The 22,794-nt window shown below is 42.0% G+C and overlaps 1 protein-coding gene across 6 annotated transcripts in view; it reads left to right on the forward strand.

The window, feature by feature from the left end:
• Positions 1-22,794, forward strand: part of IRAG2 (inositol 1,4,5-triphosphate receptor associated 2) — a 57,391-nt gene that overhangs the window by 9,410 nt on the left and 25,187 nt on the right. For all 6 annotated transcript variants that reach the window (XM_075898523.1, XM_075898556.1, XM_075898515.1 and 3 more), the window contains exons 7-19: positions 431-589; positions 2,543-2,660; positions 4,562-4,612; positions 5,759-5,836; positions 8,179-8,235; positions 11,219-11,278; positions 11,391-11,455; positions 11,569-11,671; positions 14,248-14,361; positions 15,164-15,265; positions 20,099-20,262; positions 21,785-21,899; positions 22,247-22,409. In XM_075898523.1, the coding sequence (XP_075754638.1) occupies positions 431-589; positions 2,543-2,660; positions 4,562-4,612; positions 5,759-5,836; positions 8,179-8,235; positions 11,219-11,278; positions 11,391-11,455; positions 11,569-11,671; positions 14,248-14,361; positions 15,164-15,265; positions 20,099-20,262; positions 21,785-21,899; positions 22,247-22,409 (1,349 nt within the window). The remainder of the gene's footprint in view (positions 1-430; positions 590-2,542; positions 2,661-4,561; positions 4,613-5,758; positions 5,837-8,178; positions 8,236-11,218; positions 11,279-11,390; positions 11,456-11,568; positions 11,672-14,247; positions 14,362-15,163; positions 15,266-20,098; positions 20,263-21,784; positions 21,900-22,246; positions 22,410-22,794) is intronic.

Raw genomic sequence — 22,794 nt, forward strand, 5'->3', positions numbered from 1 at the left:
AGCTTTGGACTTCTCACTGCTGTCAGTTTTTAGAAACAATTTTTTCCTAGCATACAGTACAAGTTGCCATTAGCTACTTTCTCATGAAAAGTCATCAGATGCCAATGCCTCTTTATCCTGTGAACAGTTGTACATTGAATATAGCCCCACTAATAAGATTACTTATGAATAACTTTACAGACTTAAGTATAATATAGGTTCAAGGCCTGGTGTGGTTGTTTATGGGGGTTTTTGTGTGGGGTTTTTTTGGGGGGGGGGGGGGTTGGTATGTTAATGGTAGCATTAGAACAATTGCCTACAAACAAAACAAGGTAATTACCAGCTCTGTGTGACTTGTCTGAATGCAATTCTTCTATTCATATTTTACTTTCTTGGAAGATGCATGCTGAGAAACATGAAATTCTGATTAGCTCTTCTTTATTGACTACAGGGAGACCTCTGACTTGATTACCTGTGTAGCAGACCTTCAATTCAAGAATCAGAAACTTCAAGAGGAGAACAGAAAACTAAAGATGACAGTTGACACACTGGAGGAAACCAATAATAGGCTAATGGAGGACCAGGAGGATCTACATACTCAAATAAAAAGGTCCATAATTTTCAACACTTGCCATCCAGAAGTGGTGACCAGCTATGCAAACCCTTCTCATGCTGGGTCTGTTGCATTTAATCTAATAAAACTGGAAATATTTTTTTTCTGAACAATAGCTGTGATAATGGACGAGGAAGGAATGGGAATTCTTCCTCTGTTTTCCTTAGTTTGGTATTTGGTTTGACTCTTTGTAGTTAGACTTTTTTATTTAAATGTTCGGACAACTACAGGTGGGGACTGTTAGATTTATGCTTGTCCTACTACGCTGCCTCACAGCCTTTGTGGGGAAAGCTAGGTAACTTGGTCCAGATCAGCAAAAGGGAGATAGGTGTTGTGGTAGTAAGCACCACAATGCTTGCTTTTTAGTGCTTGGGAAACCACTGGATCAGTGAGAGGCGTAAAGCTTGAGTTATGCACCTTGGCTTCCTTTCCAATAGAGAGGGAGTGGTCGATGGGTGAGGCAGAGAGTGAGCTAGCTTGCTAATGGAAGCAGCTGGCAAAAGGTGAGATGTTCTAATGCTCTCATGGTGCTAGATTCTAATCTCTGTTTTCAATCCTGGAGCCAGGCAGTATAAGTGCCTAGCTTCTCTCTTCTTCTTAACCACCCCCCTCCAAAATCCAAGAAAACGTGGTGATTGCTGAACTCAACACAACACAAAAAAGGACCAGAGGGGACATGGGGAGGTGGGAAATGAAAACCTCACTTAGCTCAGGGGTTCATGTACTTAGCTAAGATGTGGAAGATTGTGGTTGAGTTCTTCCACTCCCCCAGAGAAGGGATTTGAACAAACACTCAAGAGATGAGGACTGCTAAGCACTGGACTCGAGTGATTTTTACTCCTCCAGGCCCCATTAGTATTTCTAAGGTGGAATAACTTCAAAGTTACTTATATCTGACTACTACATAGTCCTGCAACCAGAAAACTCCTCTCAGAAGTGGGGAACCCCTGTTCAAATTCCTTCTGATCAGGCAGTGGGGAGAATCTGAACTGGGGTCTCCCACCCAAGATGTGGGAATCCTAATTCTATTGAGCTAAAGGTATGGCCCCTCAGTCATTCTGCATGCAGTGAAGCATGCTCGGTGCATGTCACGTGTATCAGGCCCCACAGACAAAATAGATACTCCTCTGCCTCTCTCTCTTCAGCCTGTGGATCATATTGGGGCTTAGGTATAAAGACCTCTAGAGTGATGCAGCAGTGTGTGTGTGTCCAGAGGTGGAAGTTTGGGCAGTTCAAGGAATTTTTACAGGGTTGTGTGTCAGCTAAGAGCAGTTTTTGTAGCTCAGTTAGTTCTGGAGGCTGGGACTTTGCCTACCTCCATGATTTTTTTTCCCCTTAGGTCTGAGTCCTTTCTCTCTACCTCCAGAATGGTAGCTACCATATGTGCTTGAAAAGGTCCTATTTGTGTAGCGATAGCAGGAAAAAGTTACGCAACTAGGTGTTCCCATCAACATAGAGAAATATTGCAGGAAAATGATGATCAATCTAGAGTTTTGGCAAGAACAAGACCTTGTTAGTGACCCTGGAAACTATGGTCTGGTCATGTGGCCTTTGTTAGATAAACACTTGCAAAGGAGGAGTATGTTTGTAATTAGTTGCACACATGATCATAAATTGTAAGTTGCATGTGATCAAAGAGCAAGTCTATAGAGGCTCACACAGTTCATTAACTATTCTTCGGCTGAGTGAAGGTAACAAATGCAGCAGAGGCTCTGGTGGCATGGCAGGAGGATGAAGAAGTAAACAGGAATGAAACCTTCCATAAAAGGTCATTACTTAACCAAAAGTGCAGGATTAACCCTCACTAAACTGGCAGACAGTTGCTGTCTGCCTTAAAGTATGCCCAAAAAAAAGAGTCCCGAGGTATCTTACTGTGTCCACAAATACTACATACATTGTAAGCTTTAAAATTCTAATGCCTGTAACTTTGCTGGATTCTTCTTTCTGCAGTGCCCAGCAGTCGGTTATGAAAGCAAAATCATTAAAGGAAGAACTGGAAGAAATGAAAATTAACCTGAACACCTCAGAAGAAAAGAGACTCAATATTATGACCCAGCATAAACAGCTAGTAGGTCCTCTAATAATAAGCTTCTAATTATCAAAATCAGGAAACTGCGTCCCCTTAATATTGCTGATAGTTCATGTAACTTTGGAGATAAAATTCTCATGTCTTAACTTTTGCCTCTGATTTGTTAACTGCCTCTTTACAACCTCCTCAATTTGGGGCACAGTGACTGAAACTTTTGTTTGTGGCTTTGTTCCTCCATTTAATTCTCTAACCCTGTCTGGAAGGGACATTGTTGAGGAAGGCTAACCTTGTAAGGCACAGCATTGGTTACTTGGAACTTCTATATTCATGCACCTTGCTCTGTTGACTTGGGTCCTGGTTCTCCTGTGTCTTGCCTTGAAGTCAGTAGAATGATATTTGTATAAAACTGGTCTGAGACGAAAACTTCACTGTCCATTCTGTATAATCTGAGAAACTACAGCCCAACATTGCAGAGAGGTATTAATCAGTGTTTATAAAGCACTTATAAAACCTTCCATGTCAGGATCTCTACTTCCAAGTGTTATGGTAAAGTAAATAATGAAGAAATACTTACAACTGTCCCTGTTGGCACTTGAGAAATCCTCTTGGTTTGCATACATCTAAATACAGGACTGAACCTTCTGTACAATCTGTAGCCTGGCCTGTTTTATTAAATGAATTGATCTCCTATGAAGCTCTTGTGGAACCTGAAATTCAGGCTAGTGTTCTCTGGTCCCCACAAGAGAGATTTTTGCAGCTAGCCAGTCTGAGATCCAAGTCCTGTGTTAGTGATGCCTGGGTCTTGATCTGGACCTCCCCATACCTATGAATTCCTCCATAATGCTGAGTGTGGAGCTGTTAAGTTTTCTCCCCATGATGCCTGTAGAAATAGACTAGAATTACTAAAACTTCATTATGCAACAAAAAAGGGGGGGGGAACCTCAGTCCCTGAATTGTAGAGGGGAAAGAGTATGAGGATCCCTGCGACACTTATTACAGGAAAATGTTGCGTATTCCAATCCTTTAGTAGGATACGATGGTCAGTGTTCATCATTACGTTGCATGGTATCAGCAAGGCAAACCTCATTTAATGTCATTCTAGACACCTAATCTATGTGGCTCCGTCAGTTACTGGCTCACCAGATCAAGATAGAGTAACTTTGAAACTCTGTTCACCCAAGTAATTTGATATTGTTCTATGTCGGAAGTGAATGTAACTTAAATTTCTTACAGGTACTCTTTTGTATTGCCCCTTGTGCAACACACAGTGGGGGGATGTCAGGGTAGGGGATGTGGGAGAGAAGCAGGAGTCAAGGTGGGGGGTGAACAGGGACTTAGGAAAGGGAGCTGAGGGTATGTATGTGGGAAGGGGGTGTAAGGGGCACAGGTTTTGTTTAAAGGAACTGAAACCCCCTCTCCCCCCTGAGACTTTGTACCAGGACACAGCTTGCCACTCCCCCTTCTCATCACTCTTGGGGTGAGGGGGAAGCTCACAGCATGGGTCACATGCTCATCTGCCCCCTCCCCTCACCAACCAGGGAGAAGAGGAGTGTAGGCAGAGTGAGTGGGGAGGGGAACAGCAAGCAGCATCCTGGTAAGAACCTGTGGGGAGGGAGGGCTTCAGCCTCCCTGCCTTCCCTGGTGGGGGCTCAGGGCTGAGGCAGTCCAGACCAGTGGGGAAGGCATGCCCACCAGCTGGCCACTTTAACCCACCTAGGTGCCTGCTGCTTGGTGACACAGCCTGCAGGAGAGCCCCAAGATCCCAGTTGGGAGTATGCCACATCACCTCCCACAGCGGAGCACCCCATTTGGCCAGCTCCTTCTTGCTGTAACGGTGCACCAGCCTGCACCAGCTTATTGTCGCCTCTTCCTATGGCTAGTAGAAATAATACTGCCTTAAAGTGTGGTGAGCTGACCCTTCCCTTGCTCTTTTTAATCAGGAAAAAGAGAATCAGTCTCTCATCATCAAGATCTCCTCTCTTCAGGAAGAGGTAGAGTATCTGTGTATTCAGCTCTTTAAACTCCATGTCTGTGGAACGGATTTTTTTTCCTGTGTTCAAGCCTGAGCTGTTGCATCAAATGTAACCAGTGTTGCTACAACTGAAACTTCATAGTGAGCCATGAGTCTCCAAGATGAGCTGCATATCCGATCCACCTAGGACCTGCCTTTCATGTACCTTGGCATTTACAGGATTCCTAATGCTGAAGTCCACTTTGTATCCTAGGGAACACTTGATGTGGGTGAAGGGAATTGTGAGAAGAGAATAATACATTAATAACTTCCCATCACTAATAGTATATGCGTAGTGGGAGTTAATATATTGCATAACATATATTGGCTAACACTGAGGGGGGGAATTCAGTGGTATGTATGGTTACAGCATGTGTAGACATACCCACAGAAACTTCAGTGTTGCTATTATAAGTATGAAACCATAGCAGCACAAACTTCAGTGTAGGTTAGTCACCTGAGTGTGTACCCAGGGTTTGAGGTGGGCTTATGCTGCCACAGCTTCCCTGCTATTGGAAAGTAGGTAAATATAAGGCTAGTTTGGAGCAATTCCTAGATTGCACCAAACTTTACTGTGTCTCAGTTTTGAGAGCTGCCCAAATCTTTTGCATTGGGAGGGGCAGGAGATTCAGTTGGGAACCTGATCAAAGTGCCTTTAATGGAGGAGGTTTATAATATACAGGAGATCCTCACAATTCACAGAATTGCTATTTGTATTTGCAGATGCCTCCCGGCCTTGGGGCGGGTGGGGAGGAGGTGCGGCTCCTGGCCCTTTTGGTGAGCTCCAAGTGTTCACAAATTTCACCATTTGCAATGGTGCAAGGAATGCATCCGCTATGAATGGGGAGTATTTCCTCAAGGCAAAACTTTCAGGATTGTGTTGGTATAGAGAGAATGCCAATCAAAGTACTGTGGTATCATGGGAGAGGGGAGGAGGAGGAAAGAAATCAGGGTTTGGATGGTGTGGGGACATTGACCATTTCTCTTCTCCTTCCCCTGTTGGAGTATCTTGGAGGAGCCAGTCTGTAAGGAGTGGTTTGAGGGGAGGAAATCTAATTTGATCTCTCTCTGGCCAGCTCATCCAAAATAGTATTTGATAACTCTTCTTAGTTTGCATTTTGATCAGGATATTAGGAATGCCTTGGATATGGATGGCCTTCAGAAGAAGATTGTGGAGTTATCCAAAAATGCAGCTGAGCTCCAAGTAAGCACTTAAATTTAACCTCCTAACCATGGATAAGAAACTGTCCTTTAATGTTTGTTCTGAGTTCCACAGCTCTTTGACACAATCTGCCATCACAAGTTGTGATGTGCTAGCTGCAGCCTTGATTATGGATAGTGCTATTGGGCTCCTAGAAGTCTCCCTGACCATCTTCTTTCTTTCTCCTACTGCAACTGCCCTGAGAAGAATTCTTGCCCATACTAGTTAAGGACATAGTGTTAGAAACCATAAAAAAGTAAAGCACAGTGTAAATGGGCTGAGGGGAAACAAATATTTTTGTGGGCGTTTCGAAGCTCTCAAAGGGTAAGTACCTTCCCCAACAATTATTGGGGGAGGGAGAATGCATTTCCTATCCTGAGCGCTTGTCTCAACTGAAGTTGTAGTATTTTTTTGTAAATGCCTGCCTTATGCGTAATATTTATATAGATTATGATTTAAAGACTTTTAATGCTCCAGGATGGCTACAAGATCAGTACCTACAAGCAATGATTCTCAACCAGGGGTACACAGAGGTCTTCTGGGAGTAGAGGTTGCCTAATTTTACAATGGGTTACATAAAATGCATTAACAAAGTCAGTACAGACTAAACTTTCATACAATGAATTTTCTCCTACTTTTAATACCATACACTGAAATATAGTTACAATAGTTCTATTCCAATTGATGATTTATATGGTAAAAATTAGACTGCCATTTGTCAGTAAGTGTGGTCTGACACTTGTATTTTAGGTTTTTTTTTTTTTTTTTGGTAAGCAAGTAGCTCTTAAGTGACAACTAACGCATGGGCAGGTGAAAAATCAGACTCCTGAAAAGAATATTGCATTCTGGAAAGATCTGAGTCACTGACCTAGACCATAATATGGTTTATAAATAATAGCCAGCATTGGTTTGGCATGGTTTGTTCTTGACAGACCCATCTAATTTTCTCCTTTGAGACCACTACTGGGCTAGTAGATGGGGAGAAAGCTGTATACTTAAATTCCAATTGTAGAAAGGATTTTGACAAAACTAGGGAAGTGTGGTGTGGCTTGTACTCAGAGTAGTTCTCACAAGCTCGCTATGAAACTGAAGGAGGAGTACCTAGTGGAGTCCCACAAGGATCACTCCTGAGTCTGCTTGTAGTCAATATTTCCATTAATGACTTAAATAATAGAAATTGTATATACAACCACCTGGGAGGCATTGCTAGTGCTCTGAAGGACAGGATTAGAACTGAAAACAGCCTTGACAAATAGGAGAACTTGGTCTGAAAACCGCCAGATGGCATGAGTCTTTATAAATGTCAAGTACATCACTTTGGGAAGGAAAAAGTCAAATGTGTAATTACAAAATGGGGGAATAGCTGGGTAGGTGGCTGTAGGGCTGAAAAGGATCTTGGCGTTATAGTGGTTCATATAGGTGTGGGCTTGTTTGACTCCACTCAGGACCAGAGCTCTGCTTTACACCATAGCACAAAGACATATATGATGAAAATGAGAATAAGTTTGTCAAAGACGAGAGATTCCAGAGCTCTTGAGGCAGAATATGAGAAATAAGTGGCTATATGTGAAACACAAACATTTAGCTAAGAGATTAATAAATGTCCTACCTATTTTTTTTTTCCCCCCCCCAATCCTCTGTAGCACTTTCAGTCCAGGCTGGTGGAGACTCTGCTTTCATGAATGCAAATGTACTGTCTGTTTACTTTCTAGGCGCAGGATAATGCACAGCCAACTTTGCCTTCTAGAAGTACCTTCCTTCCCTCCAAGTTCACTGTCTTCTTTCACTGACAGGACTGTTCCCCTTCCCTCCTGCTTTTTCTTCTGTGTGCTTCTCTCCTGTTGACTTCACCTCTTTTGTTAACATTTCACATTGCATGAAAATAGGCATCCATTGTGTTAGTTTACAATGCTTAATTTATGTTCATTTGCAGAGCGGTATATTTCTTACCTTCTGACTAGAGGAAAACCAGTTATTTAACTCTACTGGTGGCTAAATCTTGATGCAGACTTTAAAAACATATATTCAGTATATGGACAGAACTTCTGACTTAATATAGTTGTGAAAAGTATTGTGGATAATAATGACCAGTATGATACTGGCTTTCATTTGAGACCTCACAATATGATATTCTGGGATGAACTAGAATTTGTACACTGGAGTTATGAGACACTTTAGCCACTCTGCATTCTGTTGCCAGTTGCCATCAAGAAGTTCTTGGGTCACCACAGATACTTGTGATGCAGTTTTCCCCTTGTCATTAGCTGATGCAGCTAAAATTGTAATAGAGCGCTTGAATTTTCATGTCAATAAAAGGCTATTCTCTCCTCTTGTCCTCACTTCAGATGCAGGTGCATGTTTATGAGAACACTGTGGCGAATAAAGATGCAAGTCTATTAAAGGTTGGTAGCTTGTGTGTCCTGAATGTATTGATTGAAATTTTTGAACACTTTAACTTATGGGAAAAGCTAATGAAATCATTTTATTATATTTTAATACTCTTCTGTACAGTAGTACCATACTCCATTACTTTATTGGCACTGTTCTAATGGAATAGATATTCATAGGTAAGGGCATTGGAATTTGGCCCTAAAGGGGTCTGTTTATATCCAGCAAACTACAAAAAGAGTAGGAAAGGCTTCTTTTTTTTTTTTTTTTTTTTTTTTTTTTTTTTAAGTAGGTGGGGAAAAAACATGTATGCCCAACAAATGATCTTCTGGGAACTGGATAAAACAAGGCAACTTGCATCTTTGTTAATCTTTAAGGTGCTACTAGACTATTTAAGTTTTCCCTGTTAGATTAACTTGGCTACCCCTCTGATGTATCTCTTTAAAACCCAGCTTTAGTTATAGGGAATGCAAATATAATATTGAGGTCCAGGGCTGTCTTTTGGCTTCTAAAATCTTGATCCATATGTATTGGATCCAAAAGCTTTCTGACTATCAACACTTCTATGACAAGGAGTGCACATACATGCTGAATGTGACAAAAATGATTCCAATTAAAAGCCAACATACCCAATAAATACTGCAGTAGCCAGTTAGTTGTTGCTCAGAATGGAAAAGACAAAATTCTAAAATATCCTTAATTGTGTTGATTCACAGCCTGAGACTCAAGTTTCTGCCCCCCCCCCCCCCATCTGTTCTTCTTACGAGTTATGATCATCCAGTCAATTGACCAAATAGAAACTGAATTGTGAATGCAAGCTAGTGGGTTGAGTACTCTTGCAGGGGCAATCCACAGAGGAATTTGCGAAAATTATGTTAATTTGGATAAAAGGAATGTATTAGAGAAAATTATTATTTGCTTGGCAACCTTGACACTTCCAGCAGGTTGTACTAATCACAAAGTAAACTCTTATGTTGCCATTTGCATAAAACTGTATTGGGGAAATACAGTTAACTGTAACTGCAGCAACATGTTAAACACAACTGTTTTCTCCTAGGCTGCATCCACAGGAAATGTGTGAGGATGAAAGTTAAACTGAACTCTGTTTTGTTTTGGTAACACTTTTTTTTTTTCAGTGTTAAAGGCTTAAAACAGCTTTTTATAGCAACTTCATTTTCTTTGCTCATTGGTGCTTAGGGTCTCAGTCCAGTTATCACCTTTAACAAGTACTCTGGGGCTGTGTCTACACTGGGCCACTTATTCTGGAAAATCAGCCGCTTTTCCGGAATAAGCTGTGAGCTGTCTACACTGGCCCTTGAATTTCCGGAAAAGCAACGATGCTCTACTGTACAAAATCAGCCGCTATTCCAGAAAAACTATTCTGCTCCCGCTCGGGCATAAGTCCTTATTCCAGAACACTGTTCCGGAAAAGGGCCAGTGTAGACAGCCCAGTAGTCTTTTCCGGAAAAAAGCCCCGATCGTGAAAATGGCGATCGGGGCTCTTTTCTGGAAATGCGCATCTACATTGGCCACAGACGCTTTTCTGGAAAAAGGGCTTTTCTGGAAAAGCAGCCTGCCAATGTAGATGCTCCTTTTCCGGAAAAACTGAAAACGGAATAGTATTCTGTTTTAAGCATTTCCGGAAATTCATGCCAGTGTAGACACAGCCTGGCAGTTTTAAAATAATAAAAAGGGGCAATGATTTGTACTAAAATATAATTCATGTTCCTGCTTTAAGGAATGCTCTGTAGCTGAGCTCCCGAGTATGAACTATGAATGTAACTAAAACATCTTTGAAATATGCTTAGCCATATAAGCAAGCAGTAAGTAGCCACTTTAACGAATTCCACATTTAAACATGAAATTTAAAACATTACCTTTACTTGATTTGATTTTGCATTTGTGTAGCTCTCTTCTCTGAGCCCACACCTGTAGAGATCTGAACTAAGGAAGACAGATTGCATAATGTTTATGAACAGAGCCGTAAGACTGAAACCAGCCGTGGTATAAATTTGGAATTTGTTTCTCCAAGCCACCAAAGATTCATGAGCATAGTTACAGTAGTGGTACAGTTCTGTACAAGGTATACACTGGCTATGTAGCTTGTTTATACACACCAGATGTGTTCCTCGTAAGTTGCTTTGGCAGGTATGGTCGAGGTTCTTTTAAATAAGGTACCTTGCACATAGTGCCACCTAGTAGCTGAAGAGTATAATAATCTTGCATTCTATTACAGCCAGTAGTTACCTTCAGTTTTGTCCCCATCTCTGAGTTCCTGTAAGAGCTCTTAAAGTATATGAAATAGGCTAAATGTGGGAGATACTAGTACATCACATGGTATTTTTCTTAATCTATACCTTAAAAAGAAAATCCACAGTCGTATGAACACGAGTTTTTGAAAATTTAAGTGTAGGAGTGTAGATAAAATCCACATATTACTTGCATCTGTAAAATGTAGGTTTAAAAAAAATCAGTACCAGACAAAATACACTGACTCTCAGGAATGTGAATAGAGGATGTGTCAAAAGATCTCCAAATTTTGCTCCCCATTTAGGGTTTCCTCAATCCCTCTCTTTTTTTTTTTTTTTTCTTCCACTTCTCTGGGAAAGTGGGTTTTGCCCATGAAAGCTTGTGTGTCTCTCTCTCTTTCTCTCTCTCTCTCTCTCTCTCTCTCTCATATATATAAATAAAATGTGTTAGTCTCTAATGTGCCATAGGGCTATTTGTTATTTGTCTAGGCATGAAAAATCAACCAAATGTATAAAATTGTGATGAAACATTCCTCGATTTGCCCACCTCTCTAATAGCTGTGCTCTCACCTCTTTATGAAGCACTGAAACATCCTAAAGTGCAATCCAAATTCAAACAGATTATCTAGCTCATCAAGCAAGGGAGTATCTGTATAGTGTGCGATGGAAGTAATGCCAGTAACTTCATTTCAGCATGCTAGCCATTATATTCTGTGACACTAACTTCCGTCATCCTCAACCTTTGCAGAGAGACGTGGCCATCCAAGAACTTAAATCTACCATTGTGGAATACTCCTCTGTAATTGAGGTACAGTACTGTATTTTCCTTATAGGAGCATTAGGGAACATACAGATTTTAAAAAATTCTTCTATATAGCATGTGAACTTACGAGTTTGCTCTTTGTTGGATGTGATTCTAGGCCTTAAGAGTGGAAAAAAATAAACTGGTGAATAACATGCAACAAATGCAGCAAGAACTCATTTCGTGAGTATCTGAATTAGGAGTCCAGTAAAACATTCTCTCTTCCCCCTCCTGTTTCTTAGGGGGGGAAAAACCCTGGATTTTTAACCTTGTTTGCTTCCCTCCCCTCCTTTTAGAAATGGCATATACTTCCCATTAATACACAGATTTAACAGCAGCGTCCTTGAAAGGACAAATTCATTGCACAGTGAATTGGAACTTGCGCAACAGTCTTCACAGGTATGAAACTTGAAGTTTAAATACTTCGAATCATTGCATCACTTATTAGCTATATGGGAAAGATACTTGTGACTCAATCAGTGTGGGTTATACACAGAGGAGTTATTAGTTATGAACAAAATAGGCCTGGAGTGTGAAGTCCATAAATCACCACATCAGTACTGCCAGTGCTATAACTTACCACATGCAGTAGGACTAGATCCATGGGCACTGGGGAGGAAGGGGAGGCATTGGTTAGTCTGTTCAGCATCCAATCTTACTTAAATCTTGGTGACTCTTTAAGCCTGTCAGTAAGTGTCAGTTGTATGGCGATTTATGTAATGTGGTCAAAACATGTAACTTGAGCTCGGCAAACAATCTTGCACCAATAGTTTATTTACTAGAAAATGCAGCTTTGGTCAGCCTGGATGCAAAATCAACAAATAGCTTTGCCAAAAACTTATTTTCAGCACTTAGATTCCATTCATAAAACAGGAGGAAGAAAAGGAGGCCCAATAGCTATTCCTGGTCAGCTTTTAATGACTCTGAATTGTCTCTGACCATGAATAGCATTCAGGCCAAGGAAAGTAGGTGTCTCATAGACTGACAATTCTCCACCACACTAAGGGGACTGTCTCAGGCTGGGGCTATGCTACGGGATAAGATCGAAATTAAAATATGCACCTTCAGCTATGTTAATTGCGTAGCTGAAGTCTAAGTACATGAACTCGGCTTTTGGCGCTATCACACTGCAGGAAGTTAAAGGGAGAACACTCTCCCTTTGACTTCCCTTACTCCTCATGGAAGCAGGACTACTGTCATCGACTGGAGTGCCCATCTCTGTTCGAATTAGCGTGTCTTTCCTAGACCCGCTAATTTGAAACTTGGAAGATCGACTGCGGCAGCTTTGATCCTCTCTGGAGAGTAGACATCCCTTCAAAGTCCCTGTTCCAATGACTATTTAATTATAAAAAGTGGAAAACATTCAAAAGGAGAAATTGAGGGAGACTTAGACCAGAATATCCTATAGTCCAAAGGTTAGTGTTTTCTCCTACAATACAGAAGATCCAACTTCAAATACCGTTTCTACATCAGGCAAAAGAACCCAGGTTTCCCACACCCTCAATGGGCACCCTAATCTCTGGGATAAAGGTTTTGTAAGGAGAATGGGCAGATCTTGTCCTCGTCCTCCTCCTCCAGCTTCTTGTAAATCTAACGCTATAAAAATGCACCAAACAATATTTCCAGAGGAATAAGAGGTTTCATTTGACACCAACTGGGTTTATTTACCAATTTTTTTTCTACAGTTTTCTAATTTCACTTGACCCAGTTCCAGTTGTCAGACAACTGATAAATCCACTTTTTATGCAACTCTACTGGGTGCCTGTAAGTTGGGAACACTAACTCACCAGACTGAAATGGCTGCCTTCTGCTGGCTTTTCTGGTTCCTGCAAATGTGGGTTGGAATTGAACCAACCTAGTGGTAAGATTGAGAGACCTGACAACCGATACCCTTAGCTTTTTCAGAACACTTGAAAGGTATTGGGGTGGGGGAACCGCTTCTGTGTAGTGCAGTCCAAGTTCTAGTCCTGTGTGGCTTTGGCACTTTAAAGTCAGTCCTTCGAGAGGGAGGCACAGAATACTGTCCTTTTGCTATCCTGCAGCACTGCCTATTACAGACAGGAGAAGCTTGTACTTCTGTTACTGGTACACAACCTTATTAAAGGGGATCATTGCTATACCATATAAAATCTATAGTCCCACTAGATTGTACAATGACCAGTTTGTCCCGTTAGGCTTTTTCAGTGTTGTGTGGTTTTTTTTGTTTTTTTGTAAAAGAAAAATGGTGCTGGTACTCCGAGGGGGGAGGGGAGTTGAGCGCCAAAAAGCCGCCCCGAAACTGGGGGGGGGGCGGGTTGGGGAGGGAGAAAAGTTGTGCTAGGGCATACTGTCACAAAAAAAAAATTGGGCTTTTTAAAAGCCTTCCTCATAGCAGTGAGTGCTTCTAGCTTAGTGAGATGAATCTGTTGCTCATGTTACCACTTTCTGAGTGCAACAACCAGTTGATGGGTGAAGATGGCAGAGAGGGACTGCAGGGAGATACAAAGCAGTGTTAAAATGCATGGTTCCTTCTATGTATTTGAAAGCATGAGAAATAATTAGCTAGATAGTAAAGTAACAAACTAACAGGGAAAGCAAAATATTTCCCTAGGCAGAAGTTTGCCCAGTAGCCTTTGTTGTAGTAAGTCATAATATTGTCAGATTTTCGTCTTCTCAAAGCTTAATAGCAAGAGGTAAGGTCCTATTAAAACAGGTAAAGACTTCTTTCTGCCACTGACTCCAGAAGGACCTAATAGCCTGGATGGTTGTGTGTGGAGGGTAGGAGAATCTCCCTCACTCAGGTAGATTCTAATAACTAAGGTCAAGGAGATTTTAGAATGCTGATGCATTTCTGTAGCCTTGATAGGCTTAAACCTCAGTAACTCTGTCCTTTTGGTACACACAACACCATGCTTCTGAAATTTCCAAATGTCACCGGGGCTGGTATTTATAATAGTCAAGGGACACCTCCTTTTGGCTTTTTAAAACCTGTCTAGGTCACTGGAAGTGAATGGGCAGCTTTGGATGAAACATTGGACCGAGAGGTGCTACTGTTACTGCAAGGCCCCGAACAACTGGGAGAAACCTTCAAGGCTATCATCCAAAAACTGGTAGGACATTGCATAAGGAATTGTAGGAATGCTGGATTCTTCCAGACTTTTAGCCTTGTCAAAACATCCTGTAGTCAGTGTTCCCACATTTGATAGAGTCCTGGTCTCGTAGGCACATCCTTCTGCTTTCTAATAGTTGAAGGCTTCTCTAACTTTTAAAACACTCATCAAATAGATTCCCCTGTGTCAAACTCACTTTCTGCCTTTGGAGTGGAACCTTGGATTTACCATAAGACCCGAGTAGGGGAAGTGCACAATTGCACTGTTCCAGGAACAGGTCAGGGACTGAATTGGACCAAATTGTGACTTTTTTTTTTTCCCCCTGCTTCCCCTTTACTACAGTACTGGTAATCTGTTCAGCCTTTTCCCCTAGTGATCATGCCTACCCCTACTACACTGGCTCTGCTGTGGTGGCCAGTCCATAACCCAGTGACATGCACACTTAGGGCTCTGCCCTGGCCTAGCCTCCTGTATTGGAAGTTGTGTAATGCTGAATCTGTGTGAAGGGAAGGGTAAACTAGAGAGATAAATTACCTATGGCCCCTTGTGCCTATGGTGTATAAGTCAATTCATAACTGAGGCCTGAAGTAACTGTCACAACAATTTCCTTCGGCCTTAGACAAATAGTTGGATTCTAATATCTGCAGACAATGCTTCCTGCCAGTTCCTCGTATGATGTATCACTTATTGGAGAGAAGTCTCTCTAGTACAGTTACTAGCCTAGATTGCACTTGGGTGATGCTGTGTAGCAGTAAGTAATTGAAGCAGTAAGTAATTGAAGCATTAATATGTAACTTTGCAGCAAGAGGAAGCCTCTGAAGCAGAAGAACTTGTTGTGACCACTTTGCAATGGGTTGCAGATCCTGAGGTGAATGTGCGGGAGACTTGTGAAAGAAAGCTTGCAGTAAGTAACCCTGCTCTTCTAGCCCACGTTATTTCTGAAGTGATAGCTTTTTTCCACTTCAACATCAAGGAGGAGGCTTGAGGATGAAACTAATTAGAAAGCCCGTCATGGTTATCAAAGAATGGGGTGACTTTTTTTTATATTTTAAACAACTGAAACCTCTCCATTTTACACCCTAGTGCTCCTCATTTTGTCCTTTCGTCTTTGTCGTATTACTGTAGTCTCCTTTCCTTGTGGTTATGTTTTTACCTGCCTGAATTTCATGAGAGAAAAGTGTATTAAACTGTGTACTTGCTCTCTAATATATAAAGCTCCTCCTATTCCGCATACCATACTGAAAGCTAGGTGTACTATGCTGAAGTTAAAACATCTTAATTACAGCTGGTTGGAGAACGGATCCTTCAGTGGGGGAAAAAATGGCTCATTTGCAACGATCTTTTAACTTCTTTCCAAATCAGAGATTTGGTTTGTCATTACAGTGCTTCCCACTCCAAAAAAACTCATGTCATGCAACCATTGTCTGGGGCTGAGGCTCCTTGGCCAGATTGCATATCCCACAATGTACTATATGCTCCCCCTTCTTTTACTGTGGTAAATACGGTAAGTACCTGGTTAGTGATCATGAAAAATTGTTGGGCACATCTCTGTAGGTGGGGTTCCCAGACCAAGAGATGATAGCTATGTTGAGGGGGCTCTCACCAGACTAGCACAGTCTATGCTGAGAGTGAGGTTTGTTTAACTGCATCGTTCAGGGCTGTGGCTCTTTCACATGGGAGAGCAATGTAGTTACAGACTGAATTTCCTGGTGTGGACTAAACCTACTTTGCAGTAGAAAAATTACTGACTGTTCACAATATGTGTAAAAGGAGTGAGCTAATGCTGGCCAAACTGATCCCTAAAATCAGTGGAATTGTATCAGGGATAATCATAGCTTTTTAACAGCAAAAACAGACTGTGTCTACCTCCTGCTGCAGGTTTGAACCATAGTGGGGGGTTTTTCTAGTCTAGACTTGGCTTAATAGTTGTCTCTCTCCCTTCTTATCACTACTGCCTGCTCACTGAAGCATGCCAGTTCTGCAGTAGACATAGTCACACCAGACTTTGAACAACACTTCTGTGCTCCTTGTCTCCCTTCAGTTCATGTGAAAGGGATTCTCTCAAAAGCCAGTGCACCCAGGGTGTGCCTGCTCACATAATCTGGGGAGTTATTGGCTCCGTTGTTAATCTTCAGTAAAATCTCCTTTAAAAGCACTGCTGAGTAGGGATGTAAGCAACTTGTCAACTACCTGATAAGCATTTGCTTATCGGATAGTCAAGTAAGAACTCAACTAGTCGCTTCCCCCCTTGCTGCCTCTATCAGACAGGCATCAAGGGAGGGAGCATGAGCTAGTGCTGGGGAGGGGGTGAGCCAGTTTAAAAGCCAGTTCCCCCAGCACCATCTCTGCATGGGGCAGCGAGGAAACAGTCCCACTCACGTCAGTCCCACGGCTGCACCTCTCCCTTTGGACTGTACAAGAGCTAATTAATAGAAATTTAACATCCCTACTGCTGAGGCCAAAAGGCACGTGCTAGCCTAGCTCTTAAATATTACTTTCTCCTACTTCATAGCCTAAATCACACAAGATTAAAAACAAGCCTAAGGTTAGTATGACTCTACCTTTCTGACTATAGCAACTAAGGCCTCGTCTACGCTAGGCAATTAAGTCAGTATAACTACATTGCTTAAGGGCATAAAAAAATCCACACCCCCGAATGACAGTTAAACCAATCTAACCCCACAAGGAGGTGGAGCAGCACACTGCATGTGCCCACCACCACCACGGGGAGGGGAAAATGGAGGGAGGCAGATGGCCCTAGCCTCCCTGACCCGGAGTACAGCCCCAGCCCCAGAGCACAGAGAGCAGGTGGTGGGGGTAGCAACACTTTGTGCCAGCCCCCACAAATGCCTACAGTAGGCATTCTGAGGGCAGAATGTGGGTGGGGCCAGACTGGTGGTTTGGGAAGGCAAAGCCATCCCCTGCCTAGCATACTAGCCACCCCGGCAAAATATCATGGGATAAGGTGATGTTTTTTCAACAAAGAAAAACACTTCTTACTGAGCACCCAATTGGGGGGGTTTGTTTTGTCAAAATTATGAGCAATGTTAAATGAAAATGACTTTTTTTTTTTATTAAATACCAAGAAAATTAGTGAACGTTGCTAATTCTAATGACCTTTTCATCCTTCTCTTACAGAAAGCTAAGCATATGCCACATCTGTCTCAACCATGCTTGTTCGAAGTCCCACTAACACTGCCCATCTGTTCTGACCTCTTTTTTTAAAAAGGATATGGGTGTTAAGGCCTGGTCACTTCCTGTGACTTGCGTAGGAGATGCACCCAAACCAGGAGCTGGTCAGGGCTCTGCTATGATCCAGTGTTAACACATAGCACTCAGTATTAAATGATGCTTTCAAAGCAAGTGACTACATATGCTTCTTAGACTCATGTCAAACTTCTCAAGTAGACTGCATGTGGGCAGATTATACTGCTGCTTCTGAATAGGAGATACTCTAGAAATTTGACACGATCATTTAATTGTTTTTCTTGGCCCCAACATTGAAGCTATTGCAATATATCTAGAGAGAGTCTTACTCAGGAGCCACCTCAGAAAGGAACAAACATACTGAATTGTGGTTACCTCTTTCACAATAATTGTTGCAAGTCATTATTCGAGAGCAAGGATTAAGTTAGCAGCATTACTAATCGCTTTAATTCTGTGCCCCTTCCTCTTGAAAGCCACAAACATAAAGAAAACAATTGTTACTCTTCAGAAGGCTTTTACATGAAAGGCAACCCTTATGTCCTCAAATTATAACCTGTAGTAGTAACAGGAAAAAACCTTTTACATCCTATCTGCACTCACCCAAACCATCTGAGAGGCAGGAGAGGGGAGGAGAGGGAGAAAGATCAGATAAATATACTAGACTTTGGCTGGTGAGTTCAGTTGAGACTTCTTGGAACACAGACACACCCTGCTCTTCCCTCACCCCAGTTCAAATGGGAGGTAAGAGAGTGCACCTTGTCCATGCATTGATTGGCCTCATGAGGAGGAGAATGGTCTCAAGCAATCAGATCTCAAACAGTCCAAGTTGGAATCCATGCTATACATCCCACCCTCGAAATGAACAGGCAACCAGTACAGATCTCTGAGCATGTTACATGCTCTCTTAACAGTTCTACTATATCCAGTGTTATAAACAATTGCTGGAAAAGAATTATAGCCTAAAAGAAACTACAGTACACACTTGTTAGTAATAAAACATCGGTGCCCTTTGCTATGTGGCTATTGCTGTTCTGGTAACATCATCTGACCAAAGGCAGCTGATGCTTCTGATACCTCAGATAGTTGCAGTACATGCTAATAATCTAGAATTGTACCAATGGGAGGTATGGTGGTGGTTGCTACAGTATTTAGTAATAGGTACCATACATTTTTCCACCTGTGCTCCGTTCTGCATTTGTAGTCTACTGCTGTATTGTATCACATGGGCACTGAATAATTATAAAATTATGAAAAAATATTTTAAAGAAAAATCTAACCATAACATATTTACTTTTATTTGTCATTACTTCTGATACTTGCACTAAAGTAATACTTCATATGCACTGCACATTTCCCTGGATGAGGGCATCTGCTAAGCAAATAATAATGCAATTGGTCTAAACTGAAGTAGTATTTCACATCTGTGCATTCTACTTAAAATATCAACTTGTAAAATAATTAGGAATGGATAAACTCACTATCTTTGGGTGAAAGAACTTTTAATTTGCTCTGCTTCTCAGTCAGAATGTCCCAAAGTGACCTGTAGACTCTGGCACCACATCCCTTTAGCTGTGAAAAGTGCTGCATGTTGAAAGCCTTCAACAGTTCAGAGTTTGTCCGAGGGGCAACTCACCACAGTCACCCTCATTCTCTCTGTTTTCCTCTTGACTGATTAAATGTTTCATCCACACAAGCCCATATAGCTGGCCGTGCCAAAGTGCTCAGTAATTCAGAGGTTAGCTCTTTGAATGTGAGCAAATCGACAGTCACCAATATATCCTGCTTCTCCATGCTTATTTGAAGTGGAACTTCTTTCAGTAGGTTATCAAACTGTTCTATATCCTTGTCTTGAACTGGTGGAACAAATGTATATTTCCTGAAACCATTGGAAATTATTATTGGTGCTACATTTCGTCGTGCCTTGGCAAAAGGAGGCATGTTGGAACAAAAGAAAACATTGGGTTCAGACTTAAAAAAACCCTAACTTATTTCTAAAGTCTTTAATTTCAAGGGACGATTTGGAAGGAGGCGGTTTCTCTGCAAAAAACACTTTTTGAAAAATGGATGAAAATCCACTTTTCAAACAGTTGTACTGATTACACTATTATGTACCATGTGCTTATCTCTTTCCTCTTCAAAGAACTGAGTTGTTACACTCAATGTTGCATGAAGTCCATCCTTGTTTACTTATTGCTAGCAGCAATGTTCCCTCTAATTTTTTCCATCCATGTGCAAAATTTTACGTGCACTAAGTCATGTGCCATACCAGTGGAAACACATGCTGCCAGCTGTGGGTGTTCTGCTAATGAACAGGGCTGCATTTGAATCTCTCCTGGGTGGCTGCCCAAGTGCTCCGTTTAGAGGAAACATTGGCTGGCAGTCTAATATGGAGATGTATTCGACTGCTAAAGGATGGGGGATAGGGAAAGGCTGACTCTGCTGACCAAAGTCCCTGTACAGTACTAATGTGATTAGTAAACCTTGCACTTCTCTCATTAATGTGGTATTTTTAATGTTTAAAAATGAATAGGACCTCAAGCAAGTGCTAGAAGAGAGGCGAAATCACTGGATTAAAAATCTCCATCTCTTAGAAGAACATAGAGAATCCCTGGATAAAGAGTTTGTTAGAATGGCAGGAAATCTGAGGAGATTAAGAACAGAGCAGCTTCACTTAAGGAAAGAACTCTCTTCCGGGTATGTCCTAATTCTCTCCCGTCCTCCCCCAACACACATGGCCACCCTACTACCTCCTGTAAATGACACATGGGAATCAGACCAAGACTACTTTGAAAACTAATCACATGCTTTTGTGAGTACATCTGTATGTGGGTTTATCTCTATACCAAGTAAGAATGCATCTTTTTAGAAGCTCTTCTAAAACACCAGGCAAACCACAAACTAAACAGTAGAAAACCTGCATGTTATGCAGGTGCAACCACTAAATAAGCAGAACTGTTGCCTGTGCATAAAATTGATGGTCTGTCAGACGTGGGCACACAAACATCCTTCAATACCAGACAGAACCATTTCTCACTCAGGACAGCTCCCTGTCTTGATTTCATAGTGGTCAGGGCAAAAATTTGGACTCCAAGTGAATTATTTTCTTATAGGAGATATGGGTGAATATTGGCTAGGAAAGAACATCCCTATTCTCATTTTATTGGTGATATGTACATGGATTTAAACAAAGCCTGATGTGAGTTTTACAGCATTCAGGAAGGCAGCTGTTCAAATTCTCACCCAGGTGAGTTTGTGTAACTTGTTCCCTACACATGCACAAATCCTCTTGAGAAAAATGTCTCGCCTGCCTCTTCCATATTCCCTATCTCTACATAGAGAGTTGGCATGCACAACATACCCTCGCTATGCATTCATGTCTGGACACACAGCTTAATCCCTCTGGGCTTGGAGTCCATATTTTTGCTGGTGCTGAGCAAGCATACTGTCCGCCTGGCCCAACTTAATCGTGTTAGTCTTTCTGATTCTCTCACCATTGGTGAAGTGCTAGTGTAAGCCAGCTGCTGGTGGTGGGCCCAGCTCAAGATACTCCACTTAAAAATGGTGATGCCTGAAACTGCCGCCAGTGTAGCTGTAACAGACAGAGCAAATTCAGAACAAGGTCTGTTTAGATACAGCCCTGCTATTCTACAATGCAACATAACCTTATTGAAGGTCACTGATTGGCCACCTTCTATTATAGGAAGATGCTGAATTTCCATTGGTAGCTGTAGTCTCCCTGAAGCACCTTTTAAAGCACCAGGTGACTGACCAATCAAAGCTATGTAACTGTAGTGATCACTAATTCTGCCTGCAAGGTCAGCTTCTGATGTTGGTACTAATGCTATTGACTTAGTATCCTCTTACCACTTACCTCTAAAATACCCACATGGATGGTATGATTATATAAAATAAAATTTGGTACTGGTGCAGCATACTCCTCCTCCTTTTCCACATTGGAATTCTTGTATACAGAACTTGCATAGCATTTGCACAGGTTTGGGTGGGTAGGAACACTTCTGATCTGACAGATAAATACAGCCAGGCTTGTTCACATGGTTGGCTAATCTCTAACCCTGTGTCTTGTGTTTGAGAAGTTAAAGCTTTTTAATAGTTTAACATAGAATGTGACCCATAAGAAAGAGGCATCTCACTTCCCAACCATGTTTTTTCTGAACTGTCGGGGACTGCTTGTGTCTTGCTTTCTTGCCCGCTGCAGACAACATGAGCTAGAGGCTGTCAAACAGTTGCAGAAAGAAGCTGTCAGACGGGCAGATGCTCTTGGCTTGCAGCTCCAAGAAGCTACCAAACAATTGGAGGATTCCTGCAAACAGGTAGGGGAGTGACGGGGTGTTCCACACACCAGAAAGCTACGCTCTATATGCCTCGGCAAGCAGATATTCCAACCAAGCATGGTTTCCTGAACTGTCGCGCTGCAAAACTGTGACTTGCAGAGGAAGTAAAAGCAGAGGAGGTGGCGTCAACAGCTTGCTGATGAAAGAGGCAACTTTGCATATTTGTGGTGGCTTAAACTCAAAAATAGCTTTTTATACCGTCCACCCAAATGCAGAAGTTCAGAAGGGGCTTATCACTTCCTGAGAGACATTTCTCTTCATGCAAATGAAACTGTAGAGATCTTTGTGTCAGTCAGAGCTGTGAAGTTTTACTGGTGTGTGCTCAGGTTGAAGATCGAGATGGGGCACTTCATTCTGCCTGGGAAGAAGCCAGATCTTTGCAGTGTGTGCTAGAGGAAGCCATTTCTGAACAGAGAAACCTTCAGGCTATGAATACAGCATTAATGAGCTCTTGCCAGACACTTGAGGAAAAACACAAAGAACAGGAAGGTAAGTACTTGTCTCATATTCACTTGTAGCACTAGCAAATCATGTGCCGCAGTTAGATAATGGCAGAATCAAATGAGGTCATGCTACATAGTGACCTTTGTGGTAGACAGCACACTGACAGTTCTTCTGAGACTGCCACAGTCCTGCCTCCTTGCGCAGTGATCCAGAGGGGTCTTGAACTAAGCCAGGTCCAGACCTACTGGCCCTTCAGAGAGAAACCTCCAACCAAAATTCCAGGGGGCTTCAAGATTCAGGGTTGGTGACTCAGTAGGTGGCGCTTTCCCTCTGAGTCGGTGTTAGAAGCGGTATCACTGAAGACGCTATTTTCACCTTAGTACTGGGAGTTAACCCTCTTTCCTTGCTACCTCTACTCTTCTGTGGGGTA

The sequence above is a fragment of the Pelodiscus sinensis genome, chromosome 1 (assembly GCF_049634645.1).
Source record: "Pelodiscus sinensis isolate JC-2024 chromosome 1, ASM4963464v1, whole genome shotgun sequence".
Taxonomy (NCBI): Eukaryota; Metazoa; Chordata; order Testudines; family Trionychidae; genus Pelodiscus; species Pelodiscus sinensis.